The following is an 11137-nucleotide window of genomic DNA, read 5'->3' on the forward strand; positions in this document are numbered from 1 at the left end:
TTCTGGAAGGTGGTCTTTGAGTTGGTCTGCAGAGCTTACAGCAGCACTCGCTCCCAGGTCCTAGCTACCTTCCCAGCAGGTCTGGCTGCATTCGGAGGGGTCTGGGATGTCCCTTGCATTAGCCCGGAGAACGGAACAACAGTACCAGGAGCTCTAGTTGACTGCAGCTTTCCTCGCGTCTGCCGCTGAGGGGCACCAGGACTCCTCAGCAGCCTGCCTTCCCCTTTAACCTCGGCCCCAGCTTCCCCTCCGAGTAGATCAGTAACTTTGGGGCCAGGGGCTGGCAGGGCTTCCTGCGTCCGAGGAACGCACCCAGACGAGGTTGAACATTAACTCAGCACTGCAGGCGTGAAGGCCTCACGCATGAGAGCTGTCCCCAAGTCCAGCCGTTCTGAAGACGAGTCTACGTGTTGAACCGCCCCTCGAACCCCTGCGGGAACAGCGCAGACCCGGCAGGAGCCCTGGCCCTGTGCTGACACCCTCCCACTCCCCTTTCTTCCGCGCTCTGAGCTTCCTCCGCCCGGAGACACGCGCGGGCAGGCCAGCGTCTGCCTCACGCCACCCGTGGGAGCACGTGTCCCTGCAGGGTCCCCCCGGGCCGCCACGGACGGCTCAGGGACGTTCCCGCTCCTCTGCTGGAAACGCGGCAGGAATCGCACGAGCTGGCGCCTGGCACCCGTCTGCCGCGCGTCCCGTCTGTTCTCGCCTCCCCGAGCGGTAGGAGCCACCTCGCGCCGCAGACCGGTTCAGCGCTAGGCACCACGGCGGTAGCTTTGCAGTTGTCTTGTTTTGGCTTCGCGGGAAACAAGCCCTCGGCACCATCTGCTACCTCCGTCGGAGACGCTCCTACAGCCGCCCCCCTCGGGGTTTGGCGGAGGACGGCGCTGGAGGACCGTCTTTCTGAAAAAGAGGTTGCTGGGATTTAGCACCAACAGGAGCGCAGGTTGCAGCCGGGGGTCACCAAGTCCCCGGGACGATGCTGCCTGCTCAGCCGAAGATCTTGGTGAGGCGATGCCTCCCCAAACCTCTGCTCTCATGCTTTTTTATCTGCTGTTGAACACCCCCCCCCCCCCGAAATAATAAGGGGGACTTGGATCTGGCGGTAAGCCAAGAAAAGAACCTGAACCTGTAACTTTTCCATTAGTCTGGTTCATAGCTTTACCGGTGGGGACCGGGAGTTGTTCTCGACCCAGGAAAAGCTGAGCCGCAGCGAGCCAGGATGCCGCCTGACCTGCTGAGCACCGAGCTGCTCCAAGGAGCAGGCGCTTCAGCAGCGGATTGATGTTGGCAGCGCTCCTGCGAGCAGCAAACGCGCTCGAGAGCCCTGAGGCTGGCACGGGGCCGTCGCGGAGTAAGCGTTTCCTGCGGCTTTAATTTAGTCTTGACCCAGTAAGAGTTTGCTGCTGTGGTCAGACAGTTGCCAAGCCAGATGTCCCCGGCCCCGTCTCGTGAAACCACTGACCCCAGTTCGCTCAGCCTGGCTCTCCTCGGCTTCGGGGGGTGGGGGGGGGGTGGTTTAAGGAAGCTGAGCGAAGCCGAACGTGACCCCCAGCGTCAGCGCCGTGGGAGCCAGTTCGGGCGCCAGCCTAGGAGCGGCGCCTCGCGACCGCGAGTCGCATCCTGTCGAGCAGCGCCGAGGTGGAAATCACCGCCACTTCCTAAGCCACCGCTGCAACTGCGCCGCGGAGGGCCGGGCCTTCCCGCGGCCCTGGCCCGGGGCGCACGGTGCGGCGGCCGGGGCTGCACCGCCCGGCCAGGCAGGCGGCTCGGCGCAGCGCGGGGGCACGAGCCCCTGCCCCTGCTGCAGGACCCGTCCCAGCCCAGCACGACGCTCGCACCCGTTAAGAGGCAGCTTTTCCTTAGGGCCGTTGCGAACGGGAGGCGCTCGCATCCCGCCACGAGCTGGCCCAGTGCGGGGTTTTGGGGGGGGGGGGCTGCAGAGCGCCTTTAGCTGCAAAACTTGGGGCAAATGTGTCAGGTAATGGTGCAGCAGTCCCCAGCGCCCCCCCCCCCCCCCAACACACACGCACAGCGCCAGCCGTACAGGAAACAAAAATCTGCTTTCCGCAGCCTCGCAGAACTGGGTCTCAGCCACAGCCCACAGCCGCAAGCGGGGCGGCAAGCGCGCGGGGGCCCCGAGCCGGGCGAGCACCCTGCCCGAGCCGAAGCCCCTTTCCCGGGGGCTGGCTGCAGCGGGTGCGCGGGGTCCTGCGCCCTCCCGCTCCGGCCCGGCAGGCTGCAGCCCTGACCCGGGCAGGGGTCTCGGGACCCCCCCCCCGGCACGGACACCATCCCCGCAGCCGGGGGCAGGGGGAAGGGGGTCTCGGGGCCCGGGGCTGGGCCGGGGCCGCCCCGTCGGGCCGGGGCCCGTGCGACGCCCGCCGGGCCGGTGCCGCTCCGTCCCCGGGGGCCGCGCCGCCCCCTCCGGATCTGGGCGGGGAGCGCCGGCCCCGCCGCCCCCTCCGGCCCCGCTCGGCTCCGTCCCGTCCGGTGCCGAGCCGAGCCGTGCCGAGCCGCCGCATGGGGCCCCCCGGGCCGGCCTGACCGCCCTGCCGCCCCCCCCCCAACCAACGGAGGAGCCCCCGCCGAGGAGCCGCGACGGCAGCGGCCGCCGCGCCGGGCCCCCCCCGGCTGCCCGCCCCGGGGCAGAGCCCCCTCGGGGAGCCCCCCGCCGCCGGGCCTGCCCCGGGCTGGCCCCTCCGGAGCACAGGACCGCTGCACCCCCCCGCGCCGGGGGCAAGGACGCTGGGCCCCCCCCCACCCCGGGCTGACGGCGCCGGGACCCGCGGACGCCTGCAGAGACTCCCTGCTTCACCGGCGCAAAGGACCTGGGACCCCCCCGGTGCCCCCTGCCTGGGGCAAAGGACCCTTGCGGAGGCCCCAAGCCCGCCGGGGGGGGGGGCGGGCAAGCCGGGACCACCCGCCTGGGGACCGAGGAGCCGGCAGTGCCCCATCGGCCTCCCCCTCCGCAGCCAAGGACGCCTGGAGCCCCCCGGTCCGCCCGCCCGACGGGGCGACAGCCGCGGCCCCCTCCCGGAGAGGCGCCGGGCTGGCCGGGCGGCCAGCTCCTGGGGGGGCTGGAGGGAGCGCGGCTGAGCTGGCCCTGAGGCCCCGGGGGGCCCCGGGGGGGCCGCGCCGCCCCGCGCCACCCCGCCAGCCCCTGCCCCATGGCGGCCAAGTGGTTCAAGGAGTTCCCCTCCAACCTGAAGACGGTGTCGGAGCGGGCCAAGCCGGGCGGCGGTAGCCTGGGCAAGCTGTGCAGCCCGTCCCGCAAGAGCCCGGGCGCCGGCGAGCCGGCCGGGGGGGCCCCGCCGGGCAAGAACCGCAAAAACTCGGCGGCGGAGCTGGCGGGCTGCCGGGGGGCCGCCGGGGCCGGCAAGGACGGTGGCAGCCGGCTGTCGCGGGACAACCTGCAGGGCTTGCTGCAGGCCGCCGCCGGCAAGATGCGCAAGAACTCGCGGGCGGAGGGCGGCTCGCAGGAGGCGCCCGCCAAGGGCTGCAGCACCTACATCAACCGCCTCATCAAGGTGGAGGCCCACGAGAAGAACGGCAAGAGCTACCCCAGCGCCGGCCCCGCGCCGGCCCCCGAGCCGGACAAGGGCAAGGGCGCCAAGACGGAGACGGTAAGGAGGGGGGGGGGGTGGTCCCGCGCGGCGGCGGGCGGCCGGTGCCCAGGGTGGGCGCGCGGACCCTGGCGCAGGAGCTGCAACGTCCCCGGGGCCCCCAGAGCCTCCCAGCGCCGGCGGCTTTAAAACGCCTCCCGCTCGGCGCCTCGTTCGCCCGGCCGACCCCGGCGGTTCATCCGGCTCCCTTCATCTTCCTTTCATCCCGCCCTTCCTCCCCGTCTCCCTGAATCCGGGGCCGGGGGGACGGCACGCGCGCCCCGCTCCCCGCCGACCCCCTTTGCTCGGCCACTGGCTAAATAAAAGGTTACGTAAAGCTTTTCTGGGAAGAGCCCGCGGCCTTGGGCACCGAGGCAGCCCCAGGACTTTCACCCGCCGACGGCCCCGCGCCGGGCTGGGGGTCGGCAGGACGGGCACCGCGACGGGCCGTCGGCACCCGAAGGTGCCCCCCGGCTGAGCCGGCGGCGCCGTGCCCCCCGCGCAGGTCATCATCCTGGAGGACTACGCCGACCCTTACGACGCCAAGCGCACCAAGGGGCAGCGGGAGGCCGAGCGCCTGGGCGAGAACGACGGCTACATGGAGCCCTACGACGCCCAGCAGATGATCACAGGTGGGAGCCGGCAGCACCGACGACGGGCGAAGGGCTGGGCCGGGGTGGGGGGAGCGTGGGAGCCTCGCGCCACCGGCGCCGGCACCTTGGTGGCACGGCCGAGCCGAGCCGCCGCGGGCTTCGGGGACAGGAGAGCAGCTCCGCCGGCTGGCGCGGCCGCCCGGGGCGAGAGAGGCAGCGGGTTCGCGGCGGGACCGCCCCGGCGGCGCGGGCTGCTGCACGGCGCCGGGGCCGGACGCTTGCACCCGGCCTCCCCGCACCCCGAGGGCCAGGCGGGCCCTGCCCGGCCCCGGGGTGCCAGCGGCGGTGCCAGGTCGGGCCGCCCGGCGTGCCGCGACCCCCCGCTCCACCCAGGAGGCTGCACAGCTGGACAGAATAACAGGAAGCGAGTCGGCCGGAAGCTGGAAATAAAAGATTTGCTGCTGATGGTTTTTTTCCGTGCAGGGCGGCCCGGGCTGTTTGTCCAAGCGGGGTCGCTGGAGCCAGGCGCCGGGGGGCGAAACGGGGCAGCTCGGGGTGGGGGGCACCGCTGAGGGTGCACCCGCTCCTCGCCTGCCTGCACCCCCGGGGCTGCCTGACCCGGGGCACAGCCCTCCGGGGAGCAAAGCTCGGCGGGGGGGGGGTGATGGGGGTCCACGCGTGGGTGCCCCCCGCCCCAACCCCTCTCCGCCCCGCAGAAATCCGCCGCCGCGGCTCCAAGGACCCGCTGGTCAAAGCCATCCTGCTGCTGGACGGCCCCGGCGAGGGCCCGCAGCTCTACGACACCCCCTACGAGCCGGGCGAGGGGCCGGCGGCGGAGCGGCGGGCGCGGGCGGCGGACGGGCGGCTGCCGGAGGACGACGAGCGCCCGGCGGCCGAGTACGAGCAGCCCTGGGAGTGGAAGAAGGAGCAGATCGTCAAGGCGCTCTCGGGTAAGGGGGCCGGGGCCGGGGGCGGCGGGGCGGCCGCGGCGGGGGGCTAACGCCGCTTCGCTCCCCCCCCCCTTCCCCCCAAGTCCAGTTCGAGGGCTCGGAGCGGCCCAAGGAGGAGGCGCCGCGGCAGCATCTCCGCCAGAAGAGCTGGACCGCCAAGATGCTGAAGCCGGCGGCGCCGGAGCAGGGCGAGGGCGAGAGGGTGGATCCCGCCTTGGCGCTGGAGAAGCAGCCGTAAGTGGCTGGGGATGGGGGGCTCCGGGGGGGGGGGGTGGCTGGGCGCCCTGAGCTGCGGCTGGGCCGGTGGTCCCCCCCCCGCCGCTCAGCGCCGCCCGGTGCCCCCGCAGCTGGTACCACGGGGCCATCACCCGTGCCGAGGCCGAGAGCCGGCTGCAGGCGTGCAAGGAGGCCGGCTACCTGGTGCGCACCAGCGAGACCGGCAGCGGCAAGTACTCCATCGCCCTCAAGTGAGTGGCCCTGGGTGGGGTGGGGGGGAGGTCTGGGTTCGGGGCGGGGTCTGGGACCCGGCGGGGGGGGGGGGGTCCCAGGCTCAGGGGGTCCTGGCCAGACTCTGGGAATTGCAGCAGGGGAGGGAGCACCCACGTCCCGGGGGATCACACCACCCCCCCACCCCAACCATCAGCACCCCGGGGTGGGAGCGGGGGGCCCAGGCGTCCTGGCCCGGGGGAGCTGCCCCACGCGGGGGCCGCGGCGCCGGAGCGGCCCCCTCCCCGCCGCGGCATTGTCGGCAGCGCCGGCGGCATTTCCTTCCTGAGGAAGCGGAGCCCCCGGAGCCGAAACAATCGGAGCGGGGAAGGGAACAAACAGAGGGTGGATTCGGCGGCGGCCCCCGGGGCCGGAACGGCCGGGCTGGGCCGGGACCCCGCGGCGGCCGGGCTGGGCCGGGAGCCCGCTGACGCCCGCCGCCTCCGCAGGACCAGCCAGGGCTGCGTGCACATCATCGTGGCCCAGACCAAGGACAACAAGTACACGCTGAGCCAGACCAGCGGCGTCTTCGCCAGCGTCCCCGAGGTCGTGCACTACTACTCCACCGAGAAGCTGCCCTTCAAGGGGGCCGAGCACATGGCCCTGCTCCACCCCGTGCACTGCAAGCTGCACTAGCGCCCGCGGCTGCCCCCCGGCCCGGCCGGGCCGCCGGCACGCAGCCCGCCCGCCAGCCCCTGGGGCCGTGTAATAAAAGTGATAAAATAATAAACTAAAGGTGTCGGCTGAGCGGGTGGGCGCTGCCCTGGGGCACGGCGCAGCCCCCGGGGCAAGGGTGCTGGCGGGGCAGGGGCAGAAAGATGCCGGGACCCTTCCGGCCGCCGGGCTCCTGCTGCAGCAGCCGAAGCATCGGGGTCCCCCGGCCCGGGCGGCTGCAGCTCAGGGTCCTGGGCCTGGCGCTGAGCACCCTGAGCCATGCACCGAACCCCATGCACTGAGCAAACCGCCCCCCCCCCCCCCCCCCGCATGCACCAAGCACCCTGCGCCCGTGGCCGGCTCGGGACGCGGTGGCCATCAGGGCCCTGCCACCTCGTGGCTGGCGCCGCGTGCTACCAGCTCGGTCATTTTTGGAGAGGAAAAACAAGCAGCGTGGCCGATCGGGTCCCTCTGGGCGCCCGGCCGGCGGAGCGGGGCAGCCGGCACCCTGGGGGGCGCAGGGCAGCGGGTGCACCCTGGGGACCCGGGCGCTGCTGGCCACGCTGCACGCCGGCGCCACGGCTTCCTCGCCGCGAGCCGGCGGCCCCGAAGCACCCGCGGGTGCTGCCTTGAGGGCAGCAGGGCGAGAGCAGCAACCCCCCCCCCCACCATGGGGCGGCTGGGGTTGGAGGGGGGGGACACAGGTTTCGGGGCGGCCCGGCCCCGGCGTTACCTGGCCCCCGCGGCCCCTCGTGCCGTTGCGGCGGACGGAAGCGGGTGACTCAGCCCCGGGCACGAGCGGGCGCTTTCGGGAGGCCAGGGCACCTCCACCCCGCGCCCCGGCCGGCCCCGCGCGGGCGCATCTGCATCCTGCCGAGCTTTTTATAGAGCAGGGCCGGCCCCGCGGCGTCCCCAGGGAGCCCGGGCGCCCGCTCCCGTCACCCGCCGCTTCCTGCAGCTGCAGCCGGCCGGGGCGCCGGGCAGGGGGCTGCGCGGGGGCCGCCGCCGCCCCGAGCCACCAGGCACCTCCACGCTCCCGTAAAAACACCAGGCGTTTATTCGGGCGAGGCGTTGCGTCACGTTTCCCCGACACGTGCCGTAAAAACAAACGCTCTGCGCAGCGCCGGGGCGGCGGGACGGGGCCGATCCAGCCGGGCCCTCCCGTTCCCGCCCGCCGGCGGCAGCGCGCGGGGTCCCGGGCGCCGGGTCGAGCCCCCCACGCCGCGGGGTCCCGGGCGCCGGGTCGAGCCCCCCACGCCGCAGGGTCCCGGGCAGGGGCGCCTGCAGCCCGCGCCGGCGCGGCAGCCCTCGGCGCTCCCCTCCGGCCCCCCTCCCCGGCGAGGGGGCTGCTGCAGAGCGGCGCCGGGTCCCGGCCCCGCCGGCTGCCACCACACCGCCCGGCTACTTGCCGGAGAAGAAATAGTCCAAGTTGGTGACGTGGAAGGGCCCCGGGGCCGGGGGGCCGGCGGGCGGCAGCAGCGGGGTGTCGCTCAGCGGCGAGCTGGGGCTGGGGGGGGCCAGGGGCACCAGCGCGTGCTGCCCCGCGCCGGCCGGCTTGGCCCCCCACCACCTCCTGCGGTACCTGCGGGACGGCGGCGGCGGCTCAGAGAGGGGCCGGGGGGGGGCGGGCGAGCCCGCCGGCCCCCCCCCCGGCCGCTCACCTGGCCACGAGGCCGACGAAGAGGGCGACGGCCACGAGCAGGCTCCCGCCGGCCACGGGGAAGGCGTAGGGCGACGCGGCCGAGGGGCTGCCGGCTTCCCGGAGCTCCCCTGCGGCGGGGGGGAGGCGGACGCGTCACGGGGACCCGGCCGGCCCGCCGCGGGCGCCCCCCACCCCGGCTTCCCCCCCTGCTCTCACCGCCGTCGCCGGCGGCGTCCTCCTCGGCCGCGTCCGGCCCGAAGAGCTCGGGCGGCAGCGTGGCCCCCTCGCCGTAGGCGCCGTCCTCGGCCGGGAGCTGCGGGAGACGGCCGCCGCCGTGGGACGGGGCAGCCCGGCGGCCCCCACCGCCGGCGCTGCCCTCCCCGGCCCCCTCCTACCTGCGAGCTGAAGGGCTCCGGCGTGCCGTCCTGGGGCTCTGCGAGGCGGCAGGGTCCGTGAGGTCCCGGGGCGCCCGTCCTCGTCCCTGCGTGTCCCCCGGCCCCCCCAACCCCGGCCGCCCCGCCGGTACCTGTCCAAGGGGTGCCCACCGCCTCCCGGCTCCACTCGCTCCAGGAGCCGTGGCCGAACTCCTCCTGCGCCCGCACCTGCACCACGTGCCGGGTGCCCCGCCAGGCGTCGGCGATGTCCAGCGACGTCTGCGTCACCTGGTCCACCTGGGGGGGGGGTGGTGATGGGTGACGGGGGACGGCGCGAGCCGGGGCGCCCGCCGGGTGCCCCTCGGCGCCGGCACGGGTCGGGGGCTCACCTCCGTGAAGGTGCGGGCGGGCTCGGGGCGGTAGCGGACCTGGAAGCGGAGCCAGTAGAAGCGGGGGTCCCAGGAGGAGGGATAAGCCCAGGTGACGCGGAGCCGCTGGGGCGAGCGCTCCAGCGCCCGCACCGTCACGTTGAGCGGCGGGTCCGGCTTCACTGCGGGCCAGGGCGGCAGTCAGCGCCGGCGGCCCCCCCCCCCGCCCCCCCCCCCCAAAATAAACCCACCCCGCAACCCGCCTCCCGCTTACGGACGCCGCTGAGCGTGATGATCTTGTCCTCGCCGGCCGCGCTGCCCGCGCCGTTGCGGACGCAGGTGGACACCACGAGGGGCTTGTTGTCGTCCACGCCGGGGGGCACCCGCACCCGGCAAACGAACTTCTGCACCTTGGAGAAATAGCGGCACGGCTGCTCCGTGGCGTTGTCCGCCGTGAACCTGCGGGGACGCGGCTCAGCCGGGGCCGGGGCGCCCGGGCCCCGGCGGCCGAGCGGAGACCCCCAACCCCGGCCGGGGACCGGCCTGCACCCACCTCCGCTTCACCCAGAGCGTCGCCCGCGTGCCGGGCGACGGCTTCGCCCGCTGCTCCCACTCGCACAGGACGTCCCGGTCGTGGCTGCGGCGGTAGCAGGAGACGCGGGGGCGCTCGGGGGGCTCTGCGAGGCAGGGGCGCGCTGGCAGGGCGAGCGGGGGCCGGGGGCCGCCCGCCGAGGCGGCGCTCCGGCGAAGCCCCCCACCAGCCCCCCGGCCCCGACCCACCTTGGACCAGCAGGCGCAGGGTGCGCAGCGGGCGGCCGCCGGCGCTGCAGCTGTAGCGCCCCGCGTCGTCCCGCCGCAGCCCGCGCAGCGCCAGCACGGCCCCCAGCGCCAGCCGCCGGCCCCGGCCCGTCTCCAGCTCCCAGGACACGGTGTCATTCGCCAGCCCCTCGGCCCCGCAGCTCAGCGTGACGTCGGCCCCCGGGCGCCCCAGCACCGTGTCCGGCGGCAGCCCTGCGCGGCGGCACGGGGCGGGCGTCAGGGCAAGCCCGGATCCGCCCCCCCCCCCCATATCGGCTGCCCATCTGCTCCCTGCCGCCCCGTGTCAATATTTGCAGGAGGCGCCAAGCGTGAGCGAGCAGCGGCTCCGGCCGTGCCCCGCGGAGCTGCTCCCCGGCGGCGGCCCCCGCCTGCCGCGGCAGGGAGCTCCCGGCGCGGGTGAAGGCCTCCGGGAGGAGCTGGTCCGGGTGGCCCGCGGGAGCCCAGGCGCCGGGAGAGGCACCCTGGGGTGGGGGAGGCTGCAAAGGGTTAAGCGTCAAGGCCGGGGGCCAGGCGGGAGGCTGGCAGGACAGGACAGGACAGGACAGGACAGGACAGGACGCTCCGGCAGCTCTTCCCCCCTCTCCGGTTCCCGGGATCGCTGCAAAGGTCAAGAGCCGGCGGAGACCTGCCGCTTCGCCCCGGCGCCCGCAGCGGCCTGGCACCCGCCCGCCGGGGCTCTCGGGGAGCTGCTAATCCCGGCGCGCGTCAGCAGGCTGCCGGGGCAGCGGGGAGGCTGGAGGGCCCGTGCTGGCGCCCCGCCGCCCTGGTGATGGGCTCCAGGAAGCCGCCTCGGGGCCGGTGGCGGCTCCCTGCCGGAGCAGCCCCGGGGCACCAGGCCGGTGGGGAGCTGGGTGCCGGCCGGGCTCCCCGGCACAGCAGCCGGCGGAGCTGGGGCCGAGGGGGAGGCCTGGCCGGGGACGGCGCGGCCGGGGGCCTCCCGGGCGGCCTGGCCTGGCACGGCCCCAGCCCGGGCGTGCGGCCGGGAACAGGGCGGCGAAGGTCAGGGATCGGCTCGTTCCCGGCCCGGGGACCTCGGGGAGCCGGGGACCCTCGGGGAGCCGGAGCCCGGCTCAGCCCGCCCCGTCCTGCGGGGTCTCCGCGCCCGAGACCCCCGTGACCACCCCGGGGGGGGGGGGGCGGGCGGGCAGAGAGCCCAGGCGTCCGGGTCTGCCCCCCCCCCCCCCCAACCCGGAGGGGCCGCAGCCACCGCCGGGAGCGGGGACGGGGCGTCCGGGCGGCGCAGCACAACCGGGACTCCCGAGGGGGAACCGGGCTCAGCACCGGGGCCCCCCCTGCTCCAACCGGGGCCCCTTCCCCGAGCGGGACCGCCCCCCCCGGCCCCGCCGCACGTGTCCCCGCTCCCGGCCCGCACTCACCCGTGGGGGCGCAGGGCCGCCGGGGCAGCGCGGCGGCGGCGGCGAGCGGCAGCACCGGGAGCAGCAGCACCGGGAGCACCGGGAGCAGCAGCGGGAGCGGCGGCGGCGGCGGCGGCCGAGCCATGCGGCCGGGGCGAGCCGCGGCCGGGCCCCGCGCAGGAAAACATTTGCGGAACCGCCCGGCGCGGCCGGTGCCCGCGGTTGTGAAAGCGGCGGGGCGGGACCGCGGCGGCGGCACGTGCGCCCGGGCGGCCCCGCGGGGCTGGCGCTGGC

At 75.5% G+C, this 11137-nt stretch overlaps 2 protein-coding genes across 2 annotated transcripts; one reads left to right on the forward strand and one right to left on the reverse strand.

The window, feature by feature from the left end:
• The first annotated feature begins 2609 nt into the window (after positions 1-2609).
• Positions 2610-6361, forward strand: SHE (Src homology 2 domain containing E). The gene is made up of 6 exons (XM_068922389.1): positions 2610-3623; positions 4108-4234; positions 4912-5145; positions 5229-5379; positions 5493-5612; positions 6081-6361. Exons 1-6 carry the CDS (start codon positions 3168-3170, stop codon positions 6265-6267), a joined length of 1275 nt encoding a protein of 424 aa, XP_068778490.1. The 5' UTR covers positions 2610-3167; the 3' UTR covers positions 6268-6361.
• Positions 6362-7549: 1188 nt separating this feature from the next.
• On the reverse strand, positions 7550-10988 carry IL6R (interleukin 6 receptor). Its single transcript, XM_068922374.1, is given in 10 exon segments — positions 7550-7867; positions 7947-8055; positions 8144-8240; positions 8323-8360; positions 8454-8652; positions 8655-8851; positions 8944-9128; positions 9223-9346; positions 9450-9680; positions 10865-10988. Coding segments are annotated over 10 exon segments (1485 nt in total). The 3' UTR covers positions 7550-7686.
• Positions 10989-11137: the final 149 nt, after the last annotated feature.

This window comes from Struthio camelus, chromosome 30, assembly GCF_040807025.1.
Source record: "Struthio camelus isolate bStrCam1 chromosome 30, bStrCam1.hap1, whole genome shotgun sequence".
In the NCBI taxonomy this organism is placed as follows: domain Eukaryota; kingdom Metazoa; phylum Chordata; class Aves; order Struthioniformes; family Struthionidae; genus Struthio; species Struthio camelus.

Excerpts from the sequence above, each read along its gene's own strand:
- SHE (XM_068922389.1), top strand. The coding sequence starts at position 3,168 with ATGGCGGCCAAGTGGTTCAAGGAGTTCCCCTCCAACCTGAAGACGGTG. Across the intron at positions 3,624-4,107 it reads AGGGCGCCAAGACGGAGACG|GTCATCATCCTGGAGGACTA; the intron begins GTAAGGAGGGGG and ends CCCCCCGCGCAG. Across the intron at positions 4,235-4,911 it reads CGCCCAGCAGATGATCACAG|AAATCCGCCGCCGCGGCTCC; the intron begins GTGGGAGCCGGC and ends TCCGCCCCGCAG.